This window comes from Eschrichtius robustus, chromosome 2 (genome assembly GCF_028021215.1).
Source record: "Eschrichtius robustus isolate mEscRob2 chromosome 2, mEscRob2.pri, whole genome shotgun sequence".
Classification (NCBI taxonomy): domain Eukaryota; kingdom Metazoa; phylum Chordata; class Mammalia; order Artiodactyla; family Eschrichtiidae; genus Eschrichtius; species Eschrichtius robustus.
The window spans coordinates 862,501-882,149 of NC_090825.1; the positions used below are offsets into that span (position 1 = coordinate 862,501).

Below are 19,649 nucleotides of genomic sequence, written 5' to 3' on the forward strand. Positions count from 1 at the left end.
CACAGGCTCACTGCCTGCCCACAGGGCGACTCTGGGGAATACAATCACCTTTCCCCAGTTTCTCGGTGGACGAGGCCTTTGATCTCCCCCGGCAGCTTGGCAGCTTGGCCTCAGATCCGTCTGACCGGCTTCCACGCCTTTGTGTACTTTCTCTCACACCTTAAACCACCTTATGAAAACCAATAAAAAGTGCTTAGGACTAAAAATCCCTCCAAATGGGGCATTTAGTCCTCGCACTTTGGCAAACACAGTTCGGCTCCTGTTGTACACACACCTTTGGCTTTCTGCACACTTGAAAGTTATTTGATGAAGTTTAAGGAAGCGGTAAGATAAAATTATCCACTTGGATGCTGAATGGTGGAATTTACTTACAGAATTAAGCCCTTTAATCGCTCCTGGCCCAGCCGTGTCCCAGTTCCCCAGTGGGCACGGCCCAGGGCCGGGGCGGGGGCGTCTACAAAGCCCTTCAGCGGAGGGGGTCCTCACCAGGGTCACTGAGAAGCTGTGAGCCATGGGGCCACTCTGCCCCGCCCGTCACAAGAGCGAGGGGGGAGGGGGAGAAAAGAGGCCGGGGTCCGAGCTTCGCTGAGAGGAGTGAGCAGGGCCTTCCTCACAGACACACCCAGTCCCCGGTCAGGATGCAGGGCAGCTGCAGCTCGGGGGGCGGTGGGGCGCAGGCAGGGGGTGGGTGGGTTCTAGCTCCTTCCAGGCCGCCAGCCACGCTCCAGGAAGCGCCAGAATGATCTCAGAAAAGCCCGAGTCAGAGCGTATCACACCCACCAGAGCCTTCCACTGCTCCTGGAATAAAACCCAGACGCATCACCCTGGCCACCAGAAGCCGACATTATCCGCCTCGGCCGACCCCGGGCTCACAGGGCCTCGGAGGGTCTCAAGGTGTTTCTACCCATAGAGCCCGGGACCCGGCAGACGGGACACGAGCTCTAATGCTTCCTGGAAAGAATCACCCACACATTTGGCTTCAGGATTCCCACAGATCAGTCTTAACCAAATATGAGCTCACAACCAAAAACCTCTGGACACACAGGAGGACAAAGTACTGTGAGTGAGAACAGATGGACCCCAACAAAAGCAAAGCAGCCGGATCAGGCCTGCAGACTCTGCAGCCACCGAAGGACGTTCACCCCCAGTGCCGACCCGTCCTCTATCCAAACCCAGAGGCGGGAAAGCAGGCAGAGGAGAAGACCCTTCAGACAGACCAGGAGGTTTAATAAATAAAATTAAAATCAAATAGAACGTCTGGAACCATATAGATGACTGAATAATGAACAATTCAGTAAATGAACTAAGTGCCAAAGTCGAGAAAATTAGCACCGTGGAAACACAGATCTCTCTGAAAACAACACTGCCTTCAGCACAGAGGGCAAGGGGGTTGACAACAAGGAGGGAGAACAGAACAAATCTCAGCGGAGAAGCAACGTGTGGAAGAGGCATTTCTGGGAAAAGTGGCCGAGGCTCTCCCATTGTCAATGGGAGACTCCAACACGCTGTTGGAATCAGTGCATCACACATGAAAAGGGAGACGGCAAGGACGCCACAAGTGGTAGACAGAGCATCGCGGACTCAGACGGGAGAAGCCATGGCGGCTCTGGAAAGACTGCTGGCAGCGGGAGAAGTACCACCATCCCCCGGGAGCATCTTTCAAGGATGAGGGTGAAGTGAAGGCCTGTGTGCGGAATAAACCTGCCAGCAGCCGGATTTCTAAAGGATGTGCTTCAGGAAGGAAGGTCTGGTCTAAGAAACGTGGGCCAGGGAACGGAAGCACGTGTGAGAGCAGGAGGCTTCACTCGTGAGGTTCAGGGAGAAACAGCCAGGAGCCCGCGGGAGCGGCACTGAGGTGGGGTCAGAGTGAAACGTCCTGGAACGTTCTTCCCGCGAGGCCTGTCTGGCCTGGACGTGCGGTGATGCTGCTTGGGCGTCGGGGGGCATCCCATCCTGCTCAGTCTTCTGGAAGACCATAGCACTGGTACCACTTCTTCCCTAAATGTCAGGTGGACGCACCGAGAAGCCATCTGGTTCTAAGGTTCTTTGTGGGAAAGGTTTAACTTCAAATTGAATTTTCGGAAGAGACAGGGCTATTCAGGTTTCTTCCTGTGAGAGCTTGGGTGGTTTGTGTCTCTCCAGGGATTTGTCCATTTGTCCATGTTTTTTGGCTGTATCGGCACAAAGCTGCCCCGATGTTCTTTACTATTCTTTAAACATGTGTAGAATCTGGTGATGTCACCTCCCTCATAACTGATGCTGTGATTGCGTTTTCCCTCTTTTCCTCCTAATTAGTCTGGCTGGAGGTTTATTCATTTTATTGATCTTCTCAAAGAACAAGATTTCGAGTTCATTAATATTCCGTATTGTCTTTTTCTAAAGATTTCTTTTGATGTGGACCATTTTTAAAGTCTTTATTGGATTTGTTACAATATTGCTTCTGTTTTATGTTTTGATTTTTTGGCCCTGAGGCATGTGGGATCTTAGATCCCTGACCAGGGATTGAGCCCACACCCCCTGCGTTGGAAGGTGAAGTCTTAACCACTGGACCACCAGGGAAGTCCCAGTATTGTCTTTTTCCTGTGTCACTGATTTCTGCTCTGATACGTGTTATGTTCTCCTACTTCCTTTGGGTTTAATCTGCTCTTAGTTTCCTAAGGTGGAAGCTGAGGATGTGGAAACCTTTTCCTGCTATAGGTTTTTAGTGCCCTAAACCCCTCTTATGCATGGCTTCAGCTGGGCCTCCATCTCCCCATCAAGTACCACAAATGTGGATATTTCGTGTTTTCATTTTCATTCACTTCAAAATACTTTATTTCCCTTTTGGGTTCTTCTTTGATTCATGGCTTATTTCAAAGTGGTGATATTTAATTTCCAAATATTTGGAGATTTTCCCAGATCTTTGTGTTATTGATTTCTAACTTAATTCTACTGGGGCTAAAGAACATAATTTGTATGACTTGACGCATTTTAAATGTTGTTTAGGCTGGTTTTATGGCCCAGAATATTCTTTCTTGGTAAATGCTCTGTATGCTCTTGAAAAGAATGTGTACACTTCTGAAGTTGGGTGGAGTGTCTGTAAATAGGTCACATAGAGTGAAAGTGTTCAAGTCTCCTCTGTTCTTACAGAGATTTCCTAATACTTGTTCTATCAATTACCGAGATGGCATTGAAATCTCTTATAACTGTGTACTCCACTATTTCTCCTTGCATTTCTAAACATTTTTGCTCTATATATTTTCAAGCTCTGTTATTGGGTACATAAACATTTAGGATTGTTATGTCCTTTTGATGAACTGATACCTTTATTTTTATGAAAAGACTTTATTTCTTGGTAATATTATTTATCTAAAATATACTTTTCCTGATGTTAATTAACATGGTGGATCTTCTCTCAGTGTTTGATTTTAACCTGTCTGTGTTCTTGGGTCCTGCTTTTTTATTTGGTCTGGTAATCTCTGCCTTTTAGTTGGGGTGTCTAAACCATTTACATTTAATGTGATTATTAATAAGTTGGGTTTAAGTATACAGTTTTGCTACTGGTTTCAACTCGTCCCAACTGTTCTCGCTCCTTTCCACATTGCCCTGTCTTCTCCTGCGCTGAGTGTTTCTGTCTTCCTTATTGGCTGTTTTGTTTCAGAGGCCACTTGTCTCTAACCCATCTCCATCCACCTGGAGTCACATCACATCTTCACACCCAGTGCAAGAACCTCCCTGCGGGCCTCTGTGCTGTCACACATTTTACTGCTACATGTTTTGAACCTCACAAAACATTGTTATTATTTTAGCTTTAGGTGGTTTATTTTTTAGATCATTTAAATAAGAAAATAAGTCTGTACTTGCCCATGTGGTTGCTGTTTCCAGGGTTTCCCCTACTTTGTGCAGATCAGATTTGTACCTGCTGCCCTCACCCCTGATGGAAGGACTCCCTGTAACTTCTCACAGAGCAAATTTGCTGTGATGAATTCTTCCAGCTTTTGGATGTCTGTAAATCCCATTTTAAAATGTATTCTGAGACATACCTTCAGTGGGTAAAGAATTCTAAATCAGCAGCTTCTCTTCTAAAACACGGGTGGTGCATGCTGGCCGCTGACCTCTGGATGCAGTTCTGTCTGGCCTTGTGAGGACTCGTGGGAAGGACACACAGCCCTGACCCTGAGAGCCGCCTCCAGACGCCAGCCAGTGCCCAGCCGCCTCGGCTCCATGTTCTGCCCAGGAAGGGGCCCTTTGACGAACTTCTGGAGGCCACAGGCTGCCAGTGTAGACATCGCCGAGGAATGATCGCATCAATGAGAAAGACTGGATTTAGAGCCAGGCACAGGGGCTGAGATGCTGACGTACGCACGCGCCTCCGGCACGTGCTCATGTGCCCACTCACGGTGAGAACTGGCCCTCAGGAGCTAAGCTCACTGAACAGGACTCGGTCCTGGCACCCTCCAGACCTCGCCCTTCCCTGTCCTGTCAGGGAAGACGCCTTCCTGCCCTATTTCTCCCTCTGCGCTACCCACGGCGTCTTCTCTAACAAAACCCCATCCACCTGACCCCTCAAGACTGTGATGACTTAGGCTTCAATACCAGACGCAGGCATTTTAAGAACAGTCCTGGCCTGAGAGATTCTTTAAAATTTGCTCCTTTTAACAAACATATGGACAAACCACATCACACGTTCATTTCCGGGAATGGGGTAAATGCCAGCATCTGAAACCTTACATGTTATACCAGATCAAAAAGAGTGTTACAGCCAGAGAAATTTATTTTAAAATAGAAACGTACATACATTAAGCCTTAAAATAGTCAAATTTTAAACAAAAAGGAAAAAAGCCATTTGATCCCAGAGTCTGCACGGAATGGATTCAGAGACGTCTGATATCCCCTCAAGGACTGTTTACAGGCCCCGAGACGACTCCCCCGGGTGGGGGCAGGGCAGTGACGGCGCAGCCCCCGCCAGCACCGGACGCTCCCGCAGCCACGGCCACCGGACAGACGTCCACGCGGGCGGCGGTGGCAGGGCTGCCAGCTCCCGTCGGACACGGCGTGACGGAACCCGGGGACGTGAGGGACATTCGGGGTTTTGGCAACGCAGGGGCGTGACGTCAGAAGTTCCACCAAAGCCTCCGCGCGGCTGCGAGCAGCCAGGGTCGGGCTCAGTCTGCGTGGGGTTTCCGCTGGGGGTTCCCCTCGTAGGACTCCCCGAACTCGTTCACTCTGCTCTTATCCACGGGATAAAGCCTGCAACGAGACCACGCGTGTGTCACGCCAGCTGGTTTGGACAGGCGCACGCGCGTGTCCTGGGCGCTCGACGGCCAAGACCCGGACGGTCGGTTCTCCACGGGAGAGGTGCGTGCGGGTTGGCCTCGTGCCCGCCTGACGTTCTTGTGATGGTCAGGCCAGAGCTCTGCTCTCGAGGCCGATGAGAGGACGAGGACAGTGATGGCCAGGGAGAGGCAGGGCTGGGACACGTCCACAGGGGACCTGAGCCCGGGCCCCCGCCGTGCAGCACCGGGCTGAGGCAGCTCCTCCGGCCGGCTCTGCTGAACAGCAGCTGCGAGCGACCCTCACGCCGCAGGAGAGCCGTGCGCTCGAGGGGCGATCGAATCAGACAGAAAGCAGCGCTCCGGCACCAGAGCGCCAGGCCCCATCCGCCACCCGCAAATCTCTCCCCGCAGGACCAGGCGTGGGTCTGCGGCCCGAGCGAGTCCACTGGGGCAGCAGTGCCTCAGGCCGGCACTCACCATCGCTGGTAAAGGTACACGAGAAACACCACGTCGTCCCTGAAGCAGGCCAGCCGGTGGGAGGTGGGCATGGTGATGATGAAGGCAAACACGTCGTCAATGAAGGTGTTGAAGGCCTGCGGGCGGGCGAGGCCGTGAGACAGGGCCCCAGCGCCCACCCAGGCACGCGGTCTCGTCCCTGCACTCGCGCCGCCCACAGTGACCTCAGAGCCACCACACGAAGCAGGAGCCAGCTGGAGCGGGCGGGGGGGGGGGGGGCTGACGCCCAGGGTACCCCCTTGCACAGACCCCAAGGCCCAGCATCCCACCTGCTCTCCGCACGCGGGACCCAGGAGCACCACCCGGGAGCCTGGCTATCGCGGTGCCGGCCTGCCCGAGAACGGCCAGTCGGTTCCGAAGACAGAAGGATGTTCTAACCGTTCCCCCACCCCAATGCCGCTCGCTCTAGTTCACAGCCAACGGCACCGGAGGGCCGTGTGGTCCCCGCCTGTGTGTGTGGGACAAGGCATGACGCACCAAGACAGCCCTCGGCCAGCCCGGCCCCGGGAAACTGGACCCGCCGTCTGGGTGGACACGGACCCAGCACCCCAGACACTGGCCACCGGGTCAAGGGCATCTGCCTGCTCTCTGATTCGTGTTGGCAAGAAGCAGCACAGCTCTTAACTCGGAGAACACCTTGTGCCGCTGTGACAAAGAAGCGTGGCCTTTCAGAGTCGCCGCAGGGCACCCTATGTCTTAAAGGAGCCCCCGACGCTGTTCCACAGAAGGGCCGCCTGATGCACGGCCCAGCCTGACGACAAGTCCCCGAGGGCCCTGTGCAGGCGAGGCGCTGACCTTGTAGGTGAAGGCCTTCCAGGGCAGGTGAGCCACCGACTTCATCTGGGGACAGGGAGACAGAGCACGTCAGGGGCGGCACGGAGACGCGGGGGGGGCGGCACGGGGATGCGGGGATGCGTCTTACCTTGTAGTTCACGAAGAGCTGGGGCAACATGAAGAGGAAGCCAAAGGCATAGACTCCTGAGGAGACAGACGCGGCGTGGAGACGTGCCGTGCTCGGGCCTGCGGCCGCCCCCCGGGCTTCACGACCACCTGACACCCCACGCCCGAGAGCCCCGTCCTGCGGTGAACCACCCGCCCCCCGCCCGCGGGGCTGAGACAGGGCCCCTGTCCACACCGGTGAACGCGGCAGCCCGCGAGCCCGGCCCCGTTGGCCTGCAGAGCGGCAGCGCGGTCAGGGCGAGCCCAGTGGGCGGGCGCTCCTCCCAGGACACAGGGCTGGGGGCTGGGGCTCTGGGGTGCCCTAAGACAGCGGGGTTCACTGCCCGCACCCAACCATCCCACGGAGAGCACACCGCCCACGGCCAGTCCCGCGGGCCCAGCAGGCAACACGGGGCCCGGAGAGGAGAGCACGGGGCAGGGCGGGGCCTGACGGGGACCCCTCACCACACCGGGCCACGCAGCGGTGGGACAAAGTGACCCGCTGCAAACGCTGTCTCTGAGACGGGAGACCCAGGACTCACCGTTGACGAAGCTGCTGACCAACCAGGAGTACCAGCTGGAAGGGAGGAGCGGGTGATGGCGGAGGCCGCAGGCCCCGGCGCTGGCCTCTGCTATCCGCCGAGCCCCACACACGCCCGCACGCCCTCCAGCGCCAGCGCCAGGGCTGGGGTCTGCTCCCCACAGCCCCGGGACCCTGCGGGCTGGCCGGGGGCGACCTGCACGGGGCGCGGCTTCCCAGGAGCCCTCACCAAGGTGAGGGCAGAGACTCGGCACCTACGGACTTTCCTTCACGACTTCCAGTGAGACGGGAAACCACGGATGCCCGTGGACGCCTCGGCCCCTCTGGCCCCGGGCAGTGTGTTCAAGCCCGAGGCCTGCTCCCGTGAGCGTTCCCGACCCCGCAAGGACCAGAGAGGGCCGCGCAGAGCCAGCAGCGGCGGGCAGGCCCAGGATTGCGGCCCAGGGGCGTCCCAGTGCCGGCCCCACTGCTGGCCCAGCCCGTGACCCTGGGCTCCGGCTGAAGAGTAGCGGGGTGACGTCCTACCTCTTGTATCTGACGTTCAGCAGAGAATAGACGGCGCCCCCGATGCAGAGAGGGTAAAGGAGATACGACAAGTATTTCATGGCCTACGGGGAACAGAACACGTCCAGTGAGACTCCACCATCAAACCTGCGGAAACTTTCTCGATGGAACTCACTAACAAAAAGGGGAAAACACCTAGGACGTTTAGGGCAGCTAAGCTAGTCTGTGTAGAGAATGTGCGTCGGTGAGCATTTGTGCAAACCCCACAGAACGTCCACCATGAAGACCGCACAGCAGAGATAACAGTAACAATACCGGCCCGCGAAAAACAGCCAAACTGACAGACCAACCCAGGGCAGAGCAATGACTAAACGTCTTGGAAAGAACTCTGAAGAAATGCTCCCAGAACTCCGAGTTTAGGGCTGCCTTCCAACTAACGCAGTGCATCACCCTTAATTCTGATTTGAACTTTATCAAAAACCCAATAAAAACTGGGATGCGGTCGATGCCCATCAAACCAGAACATAAAAGCATCCCTGCTCGGGAAACGTGTATTAAATCAAAATGAAAACCACAGCTCCCCTCGGCAGGGGGAGTCCGATGGCCTAGGACGCAGAGCCTGTGGGGTCACCACGTCTCAGGGACAGAGGCTCAGCTCGCAGCCCCACAGCCGCCCACCGGGAATAAGCCATCTCCCGGTGATATAGCACTCAGCACGGGCGCCCGCAGGGGCTGGGAAACAGAGAAGACCCTGGGCTCCCTCCCGGGTCAGAAACCCCAGGCAGGCAGGCCGGCTCCCTGGGGGCCTTGGCTCCAGGACACAGCTTCTCCACAGGGACGGTTGCAGCCAGGACACCACCTCCAGGCAGGCATGCGTGCCCCAGACCACCGCTCACCTGAGTGTCGTACTCCTCCGTTCTCCTTTCAGATTCACTGTAAGTGCCAAACTGCAACGAAATTCAATACAACCACGTTACGTCGCGGCCCAGGCAGGCATCTGGGCTCAGCTTGGCTGCCACAGCAGGAGGGACCGGGCTGCAGGCTGAGAGGCAGGAATGCTCAGCCCAGGCGTGGCAGCCTCCCCGCTTCAGAGCCGGTGGCGCAGAGGACCCGATGGCCGCTACCCGCGAGCCACACCGCGTGGGACACGAGGCGGAAGCAGGGCCGTCAACCTGCGCTTCACTCCCCGCGCTGCTTCCTGTTCCCAGTTCCGTGGAGTTCCGCAGTGAAGACACTGCTCTTAAATCAAAGTGGATTCACTGGGCTGACTCAGATCAAGGGAAGTTGCACCCTGTCTGCGAGTGACCTGCCCTTGACCTGGAAACCTGGAGCGTCATAAACCCCAAGGCCCGTCACAGGAAGCAGTGAGCTGCCCGACCGTAAACCTCACACTGACGCCCGAGCCCCCGCCCGCACCTGCCCAGGAAACTCCACACCGAAGGGCAGCTCTTCGGGAAGCTAGGAACTGTGCTGTCACATGGCGGCATCACACCCCCGCAGGAGTGGGGAGTGCCACCCCTGAGCCTGGCCGACCAGCGTCCTGTCTGGTCACGGAGGCGGAGGTGCCGTGCAGCGTGCTTGGCGCTGGGTCTACGACTGGGGACCCCGGGTGCATCGGAGCCGAGGAGGCTCGTGGGCAGAGCTGCAGAGAGGTGCGGTGAGCCGCCCACTCGCCCCGAGACGCCCCTGCGTCTCCCCGCCGCTCTGCAGGTGACGAGCTGCTCTTGGGGTCGGAAGGTCAGCAACGTGACCACGTGACGATCCCCTGCCCTCACGGAGACCTGCATCTCCTCAGGACGCAACTAGGAAACACATCAGCAACCTGCACGAGCAGACTGGCCGAAACACGAAGAAGGTGGGCTGGGAGAAGCGGGAGGAGGTGACAGATCCCCGAGAGGATGCGGCTGGGTCCCTACCTGAAACGTGGGCCTCAGGCCTCTCCAGGTGACAGTCATCTTCAAGGCCTTTTTCACTTTCCACAGCTGAGAAGGTGAAAAACCCACACTTCAGGTTCCAGGACCAGGGAGAAGCCGGGACCCGCTGCTCGGATGGCGACCGACCAGGGCATCGGCTGCTCAGGCCCCTCACGCCCCAGCCCAGCCCGACCACTCAGCTACCCGCTGCCCCTCACGCCTGCCGGCGGGTACGCCCCGGGACGGCCCCCCGGTCTCCAGCCCACACCCACCCAGTCTGTCCGCCCACGTGGACCCAACCACCTCCCCAGGACCACCGAGATGGCGCCAGTCGGGCCATCCCCCCGCCCAGCCCACCTGCACTGACGCCCCACCCCGCCTGTCTCCAGATTCGCCTTGGCACCTTCCTCTGCTCCCCGGGAGACCCCAAGCCCCAAGCCCCACGCCCCGCTGTGGCCGGGTCTCTCCAGGACCCTCCCTAAAGTGGGACCCGCACCACGGCCGTGAGGTCGGCTCCACATGGTGACTAGTGCCCATAGGGGGGTCCCACCAGCACTTCCTTGATGGGCGGTGCCGGCGCAGCCCCCAACCCGACAGCCGTGTGAGCCAGTGCCCACTGGCAGGGGCCCTGGAATACGACCACGGCTGAGGGTCCCGGTCAGGGTGGTGCCAGAGGCCTGCCGCCCCCTCCACTGCCCCTGCATCACACGTTCTGCTTCGCACGGCGTCCAGCGCAGCAAGGGCTGCACGGGCTTCAGCCACCGTGTCAGCACATCCCACGGACGGACGGGACAAGCGGAAGCTTCTGGGCCACGAGACACGTGGAGGCGTCGGCAGCTCTGCCCGAGAAGCCGTGGCAGCCGCGCCCTCACCCGGCTGCCGGGCCGGAGGCCGCTCCTTGGGCAGTGACGCGGGTCCCGACCGCGCCGAGCGCTTGGGCCCCGGAACCCCAGACACGCGCTCAGACCGGCGCCCCGGCGGGCAGCTCACCTCGATGGCAGCTCCGATGCCCGCGGGAACCAGCACCAGCAGGCTCGTCTGCTCGTCCAGCAGGAACAGGAAGATGACCACGGTGCTGAAGCAGCGCCAGAGCACTGGGGAGAAACCGGGCTGTGCCGAGGCCGGGGAACTGCCCCACCGCGCCTCGCCCACGGCCCCCGCGCGCACCAGCTCCCTAACCGCTTCTCCCGCTTTGTCCACTAAAGAGGAACCGCGGACCACAGGCGGCGACGGGAAATGCAAAATGATTACAAAAGGCTACGGACCCAACGGAAGGCAAGCTCAGCAGGTGAACGCGTGTGAGTTACACTCACAGGCACGGAAGGCACAGGAGGCGTGCTACGAAAACGGGCTCCTGACAGGGATCCTGCGCCCTAACCCCAGGCTCTCCCGCTTTCACACTGGCCCTGCGGTGCCTGCAGCTGTCCCTTACAAGCTGCACTTCGTCCTTTCAGGTTGTGCTTTAGGAGGTGCCACAGCCGTGGAAACACTCCCTGTAAGGCGCTCCCCGCCAGGAGCTCAGGCCCCGGGGCCCACAAGCCCCGCTCGTGCCACAGCCTGAAAAGGCCAGAGGAGGGGGCAGGAGGGCTCAGCGAGGGACCCTCCCCTCCAAGGAAGCCAGAGGTCAGGACAGAAGACCCCGAGACGCGGACTCTGGACTCGGGGGCCAACCCAGCATCCCAGACCACCCACTGGGGTGTCACTTCCGCAGGAGGAAAAGAACCGTCTCTTGCTGGAGACCCAGCTTGGGAGCCGAGCAAGACTGTGAACCGACACAGACGGGCACTGAGAATCAGCATCCGTGTCACCTGCCCTCCGTGGTCCCAGGCTTCCGTGACGCTCGCCACGACTGCGGAGACAGCACCCTCCCTGGTTGCTAGCACAGGGGATCTAAAAGCCCCTCCCGAACAAGAGCCATGTTGGCCACGGGTGATCGCAAACTGTAGGTTTCAAAACGAGCTTTATCACCCGCCTGTATCAGCCCGCGGTGGGACAGGTCCTGGGGACAGGGGCAAGTTCTGAGCGCACCTACCTGCTTTGGTGGACATTCCGATCATGCTCTTCTTTTTCTTCCAGAAACTGATGTCATTTTTAAACGCTAGGAAATCAAAAAGCAGCTGCAAAGAAAACAGGACAGCGATGAGCCCCTCAAGCTGTGTAGACAAGCCCGGGCTCGACCTGAGATGCTGGCCCTTCAGTAACACCCGTGTCTCCCAGCACAGCTTTGGCGAGATCTGGCTTCACTGGCGGCCAATTCCCAGGCCCTGGGAACCGGCTGCAGCTTGGCGCCTGTGCCTCGCGGCCTCATCCCCGCCCCCTGACCCCGAGCCCCCAGGCTGGCTTTCCCCAGCAGCCGCCGGCCGCCGTGTCTAACAGGGATTCTCCCGGCAGGGCTGATCCGTCACTCTCTGAACTGCCACACCGTACCACCCACAAGGACAGGCTTATTTTGCAAAGTCATTCGTTGATCTCACTGGTTTTGGATTTGTTTTCAAAACAGCTTCCAAAAGCAGCAGACGAAGCCCCAGGTCCTTCAGCTGGTTGGTGCGCGAGGTGCAGACCCTCTCCTGAGCGGGGGAGGGGGGCAGGCCCCGCTGAGGGCCCAGGGGCACTCACGTGGAACGCGGCCACAAAGAAGGTCAGCGCTAAGAAATACAAGTTGGTGTCGACGAAAATCCCTTTCACTTCGTCAGCGTCCTTCTCTGAAAACCCTGCAAAGGACAGAGACCCTGCGTGAGACGGACGCTGCCAACCCCACACCAGAGCCCTGGCAAGGCTACATCTCATCAGCAGGAAGAGCTCCTCGGGCCAAACGTGGCCTTTCAAGGGGGACGATCTCACAGGAGGAATGGAAGCCGGGCTCCGGGGCTCCCGGGCTGGACTGACCCCCTGAACCCAGGGCGCCCGCCCAGCGGCCTCACCGAACTGCTGCAGCGAGTACACGGCGTCCTGCATGTGGATCCAGAAGCGCAGCCGCCCCAGTGAGATCTTGTCGTAGGACACGGTGAGGGGCAGCTCGGTGGTGGAGCGGTTGATGACCTGCGGGGAGGGCGCCGTGAGAGCCCAGCCCCACGCACGCTGCTCTGCTCGGACCCAAGGCCAAGTCTCCCCTGCCCTGCCCTCCCCTCCCGTGGGGCCCCAGCCCCAGCTCGCAGCACCGGCAGGGCGCTCCCCCCCAGGAAGCCCTGGCACCCTGACCTCCCGCCCACCACCCGGGCCCTACGCATCTCTCGCGACCACAGCCCCGGGCGCTGGCGCCTCCTGGGCAGGAGCTGGGGGCCCGCTCGAGCGGCCGAGCCGAGCACAGGCCCGAGGGAGCCCTGGCTACTCACCATGAGGTCCCTGACCCGGTTGCTGAGCTGGTCGATGAACAGGATGGGCAGGTAGTGCACCGCCTCCCCCAGCTGGACCCTGGGGGTCAGAGCCGTTTCAAGGTCACGGCGAGCTCCCGTGCCCCCAGGACTGAAGGCAGCCCCAAGACGCGGGGTTGCCTCACAGAACTCATCCCCCCGCACCTTCAGTGGCTTCTGGTCACAACAGTCCCAGGACACGCCTGCCCAGGGCAGCAGGGGCGCCATGAGCTACGTTCTTGCCCTGCACAGCTGCCACCAGGAGGAGGTGGGTGAGGAGGTGGGCACCAGGCGCACAGTGGGACACCACTCAGGACGCGAGGGGAAGCAAGGGGCCGCGTGTGCGCCGACACGGGGCAGCCCGCGACGTGCTGAGAAGTGAATAGCCATCTACCCTCCACGCCTGGCCTTCACCCCATGACCCTTCTGTGCCTTTCACACTCTCAACCATGTGAATTGTATCACGTGTTCAGAAATTAGACTTTAGTTTTACAAAAGGGAAAACCTCATGACACCACCACAGGACCCACTGAAGACTGAAGAAGGAAACAATTCTCATCAGAGCCATCTCTAGGCGCTATGTGACGACCCAGTGACAGGCTGTGATCTCACAGCGGGGCTCCCTGAAGTGCAGAGACACGGGATCATCTAAGTCAGTGAATTTTAACAGTCATGCTTACGATAGCAAGTGATGGGGACAGAACAACCTAACAATCAATTTTTAAGCAAAGGTAATCGAGTCAGAGCTAACAGGACGCAGACAGGACAGAACCTCCTGTGCAGGGTGCAGAGTGACAGGGTCTCATCAAGGCTCTGCATCTTCCCTTCCAGCTTTCGCCAAGAGCAAAGGGCAAGATGACTGCCTGCCGTGTCATCGTTTCCCTTCCATGTCCTGGCGGCAGCCGTGATCAGCAAGGCCCCCAGGGAGGAGGGACAGGCTGGGGTGCTCCAGGAAGCACCCCAGGCCCCTCGTCACAGAGAGGGCTCAGGAACGCGGGTGCGGCCCATCTGCTTCAGGATTCTGGCCGGCCACAATCCCTCCACCCCCCACCCACCAGGTCACCCCTTTGCTGTCCGCTCAGGGAGTGAACGAGCGACGCGCAAGGCCGGGCAAGTGAACGTGAACTACGGCGGCCTTCCCACCGCCTGGGCCTCAGCTCAGCGGCCAGACCAGCGGCACTTACATCTTCATGTACCGATGCACGTCTGCGGGCAGGGAGGCCCCGTCAAAGACGAAGTCATCCACCATCACGTTCAGGGTCAGCCTTGGTCTCCAGTGAGACACGGGTTCGTCCAGGGCACTTGTTGGCCTCTTCTCAGCCTCGATCTGCTGCTACACGTAAGGGCTGACTTAGCGGGAAAAGACCAAGGCTGGGGCGGGAGGGGCCGGGGGGGTCTGAGGCAGCAGGGCGCTGGCACCTTCATCGCGGAGCAGCCCACGAGCCGAGAGCACAGCCGGAAGCAGGGCCAGCGGGGCACGGGAGGACCCACGCTGCCAGCTCCCCGACTCTCATACCCGCACTTCCTTCTCGCAACAGACGCCAAAGGGGTGCTGTTTCGCACCATGGGGTCCTGGATCTCACTGCCTCCTGTTTCGGGCCCTCGTCTGGAGCAGGGATCCCGAGAAGGACAAGCCTCCGGCACATCTGCAGGAGGTGCTGGAGCTGAGAGCCCCGCCCTCTGCAAGGAGGCTGAAGGGAGGTGCTTCTAAACCAGCGCCACCCAGCTGTCTGGAAAGGGGCATGTCCACGTCTAGGGAACAAGCCTAAAGCTACAGAACTCAGAAACAAACTCTGCCCGGCTGGGAAGTCTTGATTTCAGATCTCACTGAGAAGCTCGGTGAACCACGTCATTCTATTAATATTTATGTCCTCCCTAAAGCTACAATTTAGCCCTAATATTTACACTAAAGACAGCCTTCCAAGGAGTAGCGACAGCTAACGTTTATTCAGCACCTGTAAGTTCCAGAGACTCCTTCCACCCTTCACACCACCGCCTGGCACCCCAGAAAGGCCCATGAGGCAGTGTCGTGCGGTCCCCAGGGAAACAGAACTGAGGGGTCTTTCCAAGGACACACACGAGACAGCTGCAGACACATCCCGGAAAGCTGCCACCCCTGGCGTGGATGACTTCCCTTGCATTCAACGCGGACCCGAATACCAGGATCCCTCTGTCCCACCCTCCACTGCGGTGATGACCGCGTATGCGATCTCCAGCCTTTCGCTGTACGTACAGCTTTCTATGGGTGTACAAGATACAATTTGCACACACACCTTTTTCATAATTTTGAGTTATATCCTTAGAATAAATATTCAAGCGTTGTCCTGTCCTACACACAGTGCAGTGTCTCCCAACTCTAAGTTCTGACTGCAGCTGAGCTCTGCGGAAGGGGCTGCCCTGGACCCACTGGGGTGCACACACGCTCCCTGGGGGCTGAGAGGTCCTGTGGCCTGAGAAGGAATCTGGGTAAAGAAAGTCACTGAACAGGCTTCCCTGGCAATCCAGTGGTTAAGACTCCACGCTTCCACTACAAGGGGCACGGGTTCGACCCCTGGTTGGGGAACTAAGATCCCGCATGCCGCACAGCACAGTCAGAAAAAATAAAAAACAAAAATCACTGAACTACTTAAATTGCATGTCACTAATTTGACATAAATTTATTTGCAAACCCATGAGAAGTTACTGAGCTGAAAACGTGTGTGCCAATAACATCTGATCGCTTCACTTCCCAGCAGTCAGTCTAGCGCCAGATGCAAACTGTACGTGCAGACATGTGTGTGTGAACTACAAGGGGGTCAGCAGGTTTCCTTCAGCCGGCACCACTCACCTGCGTGGCAGATTCCCCAGTGAGCAGGTTGACCTCTTCCGGTTTGGGGACCATGTAGGTGGTCAGCGGGCTCACCAGGTGCACCTGCTTCCCGTCGTGCCAGGGCAGGACGCCGGCGTGATGGACAAAGATGTAGGCATACAGCGTCCCGTTGTTCCTGGTTTTCTTCGGAACAGAAACATTGACCGTCCTGCAACAAAACAAACGATGACTTCAACCATGCACACGTTATGTTGTGTGTGCACACAGAGTAGAGACTATGCAAATATTTCCATAAAAAATGTTGTTTCAAACCAAAGCCAACTAGTTTTAGCTGAGAAATACTGAAAACGAAACCCAGCTACCTGGACGTTACCGAGGTCCTGAGTGCGCACATTTATGGAACACACCCTGAAAGCACGGCAGCTGCCCAAAAGCCCAAAAGCCGAAAGGCCTGCATTCCGGGCGCTGAGGTCACAGGCTAAGGGGGCCAACACCAAACGTGTGTGCCCCGCCCCCTGCCCCGCCCCCGTAGCAGCTCTCCGAGGGGCCATGGGCGGGCGGCTAGAGGATGTGTATCCTGCAAGACGCCACGCACCCCGGTGCTCACTCTGACGCCTCCCAGACAACCAAGAGGGAAGAAGAGAACTTGTGACAAACACATCATCTTTAAAATTAAACTTGCTAGAATTTAAGAAACTAGAACCATAGCTTAAATACAGCTTCAAAAAGTCACTCTACAGACGTCAACGTTTATCCTGCTTGCTCTGTTGTAAAGTTACATTTCACTTAATTATGATTTTCTGCTAAATTCTTCTCTCCGTCCCCCTCCCTTTTCCCTTCTAGATGACGTAACTGAACCACTTCTGCCAGGAAAACACAAGTTGTTTTCTGTGGGAAACTGCGTGTGTAAGCTCTGTTCCCCATGTAGTCCCCACCATAATCCCCACTCCTCTGGAAGCTCCCCAGGGCCGCACTGTAACCCACAGCTGTCAGATGCTGGGTAAGCTACTTCCTAAAGGACAAACTCGGCATCTGCTACTTTCAAGTAAAACAAAGTCTGCTTGTGTGCGTGTCACACACGCCTGCAATGAAACGCTCTACCGTGCACGAGACGGCCGGTGATGCTTCTCCGTGGTACCCTCCTCACGCGCAGAACGCTGACCTGTCAACAATCTCAACGTCAATGACGCTTGCCTGTCACCCTGTCCACAACCACACCTTTCAAACTTGGACTCCACGTCAAAATCCTCCACGTTCAAGACCAGGTCCACGTTGTTCTCGGCACCCAGGTTGGACCGTGTGGTGGTGTACACGCTGAGCTGGAAAAGACATCAAGAAAGTCAGCTGGGCAAGGCCCCTGGCAGAAAGCACACAGAGACCTGACCAGCAACACAGGGAAAGGTGCATCTTAACTCCCCAAGGGACACAACTCCGATCGCTGACAGGAGGCTCTGGGACGCGCCTGCTGCAAAGGAACAACCTGCTAAAGTGTGTGGCTGGCCGATGAACGGGGCCGGGGTACAGGGACTCTGGACGCCTTGTGATGGGGTGAAGAGGGGCACGGGGGCCAGCGTGCGGGGTCAGGAGCTTTAGGATTCGGGGGCGGGGAGGAGAGGACTCAGCCCAGGCCCGGTCAGGTTCAGGTGCGGAGGGCCCGGCCCCGCCCAGCCCGAGGTCAGAGATCAGGTGCGAAGCCCCGCGCTCACCTGCAGCTTGGGCCTCCGCGCCAGGTAGGGCTGGATGCAGTTGCCGTCGCCGGCGCACGGGCGGGTGTAGACGATGCCATACATGACCCAGCAGGTGTGCACCACGTACACCACGAACACGCCCACGACCAGGCTAGTGAAGGAGCTGCGGCCGCTCCACATGGCGGCGCCGCCGCCGCCGCCGCCGCCCGGCCCGGCCCGCCTCGCAGCCGCGGGCCCCGCCGCCCGCCCGTCCGGCGCCCTGCCGGACGCTCCGGCCGCCGCCGCTCACGCGAGAGCCGCCGCGCGCCGCCGCCACCGCCGGGGAAAGAACGCGCCGCGCGCCGCGGGCCGCCAGCCTCCCCGCATGCTCCCGCCGCCGCCGCCGCCGCCGCCGCCGCCGCCGCCGCCGCCGCCGCCGCCGCCGCCGACCTGTCGCTCCGGGATTCGCCGGTGCGCCGCTTCCGGGCCCGCGCCGCCCGCCGGAAGTGGGCGCGCCGCGCGGCCCCCTGGGAAGCGTAGCCCCCCGCCGCCGCGCACGCGCGCACGCCTGCGTGAGTGGTGCGGCGCTGACGTCACCCGCCTGCGCCGTCCTCCCGGCGTACCCCGCGGGCTCCGGGCGCTGGGAATTCGGCGGGTCCGAGGGCACCTATGGGGCGGGGGCGTCAGGAGGGCGGGGGCGCAGGGCTCCCTAGCGCCGCCCCCACCGGAGAAGCTGGAGGGACCCTCGCCCCCGGGTCAAACGGCGAGGCGGCGTGTGAACGCGGAGGAGCCGGGCTGGAGACGCGGAGGGGGTGTGTGCTGTTCTCAGCCTTTCTCAGTCTGGCTTTATGTCAACGTGAAAAATGGAAGAGAAAAGAAATAGGCTCACAAAAGTCAGCGACCCTTTCCTGTTGATTTCCGTCATCTTTAAATATGAACCCCCAGAGGGGCGCCTTTGAAGGAAAACACAGCATTTCTAAATGAAAGGCCGAGGCCCTTGTCAACGAAAGTAATCGATAAACAATCTATAATAAAAATAGAAAAGAGTTTTATTTGAGCCAAACTGAGGACTAGCCCAGAAGCCCGCTTACCAGGTTTCCCTGAGAAACTGCTCCGGATAAGCATGATTTTCAGCACAGTTTTATATCTTGTCAGAACAAAGAATATTAAACAAGTCAGAGAGAACATTTCTTCAAGGTTTTAATAAAAAGAACAGATCCGCACGTACACAGCGAATCAGTATGGCCTTGGCGCCTAGGAAGGGCTTCTTATCATCAAAGGAGGACCAGCATTGGCGTCCCAGGAAGAGCGCCATTTAATCTTTTTTTTTTTTTTTTAACATGGACATTCTTGACTTCTGGTCAATATGTCTTTTTTTCCTAATAATTAGAGCAGATGTACAATGTATGTTTGATAGGCCACAAACAGGCTCTTTTAATTAGCATCAAATTCAAGTTAATTCATGTATAAGCCAGAACGACTTCCCTATATCTCAATATGTGAACAGTTTTGGTTTTTTTTTTTTAAATCATCCTCCAGTGCCTCCTAGGAGCCGAGGCTGCTGAGGGCTGGACCGGATCCTCAGTAGCTCCTGTTAGGGCCAGCCGCCCGCCCGCTAGAGGGAGAGCTCAGCTGGGGCTCCAGGGAGCGAGGGAACTCATTCCCCTTGTCCAGGCTTGATGGTGCTCATGTTTTCCTGTTGAAAGCTGCCCAGTTGGCCCCTGGAAGAGCACGTGCTCTTTCTGTTTGCATTAAAGAGTCCGTGGAATCAGGACCTTTGATTCACTGGAGCCTCCCATGCCCAGTGGCCAGCTCTCTGTGATGGAGAATGCGCCATCCTCATTTGCGTTCACATCCACTTCTCTCCTCTCCTCTTTTCCTTCTGTCTCACAATCAAAAACATTGCTAAGCATTTATAGAAACAGTAGATGCTGTTAAAGACCCAATAAATTGCTCAGGGCTTCAGAGAAGGGGGTGGGGGCTCTCTGAGTAGATGGGAGAGTGATTTGCTGCTGCAGAGACGGTGGAGGGATGGAGGCCTCCCAGGAGCAAGGCATCAGGGGCGGAGTGCAGCGGTGGCTCTGGGTCACCCCCCTGGGATATGGGTCAGAGACTTAGGGGCATCAGAGACTTGTCCCTGCCTCTTACACCCTCA

The 19,649-nt window shown here is 58.1% G+C and overlaps 1 protein-coding gene across 2 annotated transcripts; it reads right to left on the reverse strand.

Moving 5' to 3' along the window:
• Positions 1-4,735: 4,735 nt before the first annotated feature.
• On the reverse strand, positions 4,736-17,740 carry CLPTM1L (CLPTM1 like). Of its 2 annotated transcripts, none has more exons than XM_068535116.1 (17): positions 17,534-17,740; positions 17,046-17,146; positions 15,846-16,035; positions 14,203-14,348; positions 13,001-13,079; positions 12,590-12,707; positions 12,285-12,379; positions 11,701-11,785; positions 10,659-10,762; positions 9,672-9,737; positions 8,652-8,702; positions 7,777-7,859; positions 7,253-7,287; positions 6,694-6,749; positions 6,567-6,611; positions 5,733-5,848; positions 4,736-5,229 (listed from the first exon to the last, which is right to left on the reverse strand). In XM_068535116.1, exons 1-17 carry the CDS (start codon positions 17,693-17,695, stop codon positions 5,145-5,147), a joined length of 1,617 nt encoding a protein of 538 aa, XP_068391217.1. In that variant the 5' UTR covers positions 17,696-17,740; the 3' UTR covers positions 4,736-5,144. The 2 variants fall into 2 exon arrangements, with proteins under 2 accessions (XP_068391217.1, XP_068391216.1); XM_068535115.1 differs by having other exon boundaries at positions 14,203-14,351.
• Between the last annotated feature and the right edge of the window lie 1,909 nt (positions 17,741-19,649).

Bases quoted from the DNA above. Each gene is read 5' to 3' on its own strand.
- CLPTM1L (XM_068535115.1), bottom strand. From the start codon at position 17,695: ATGTGGAGCGGCCGCAGCTCCTTCACTAGCCTGGTCGTGGGCGTGTTC. The intron at 17,147-17,533 runs GTGAGCGCGGGG...TGTCTTTTCCAG, and splicing joins CGCGGAGGCCCAAGCTGCAG to CTCAGCGTGTACACCACCAC. The intron at 12,380-12,589 runs GTGAGGCCGCTG...TGTCCTTTGCAG, and splicing joins GTACTCGCTGCAGCAGTTCG to GGTTTTCAGAGAAGGACGCT.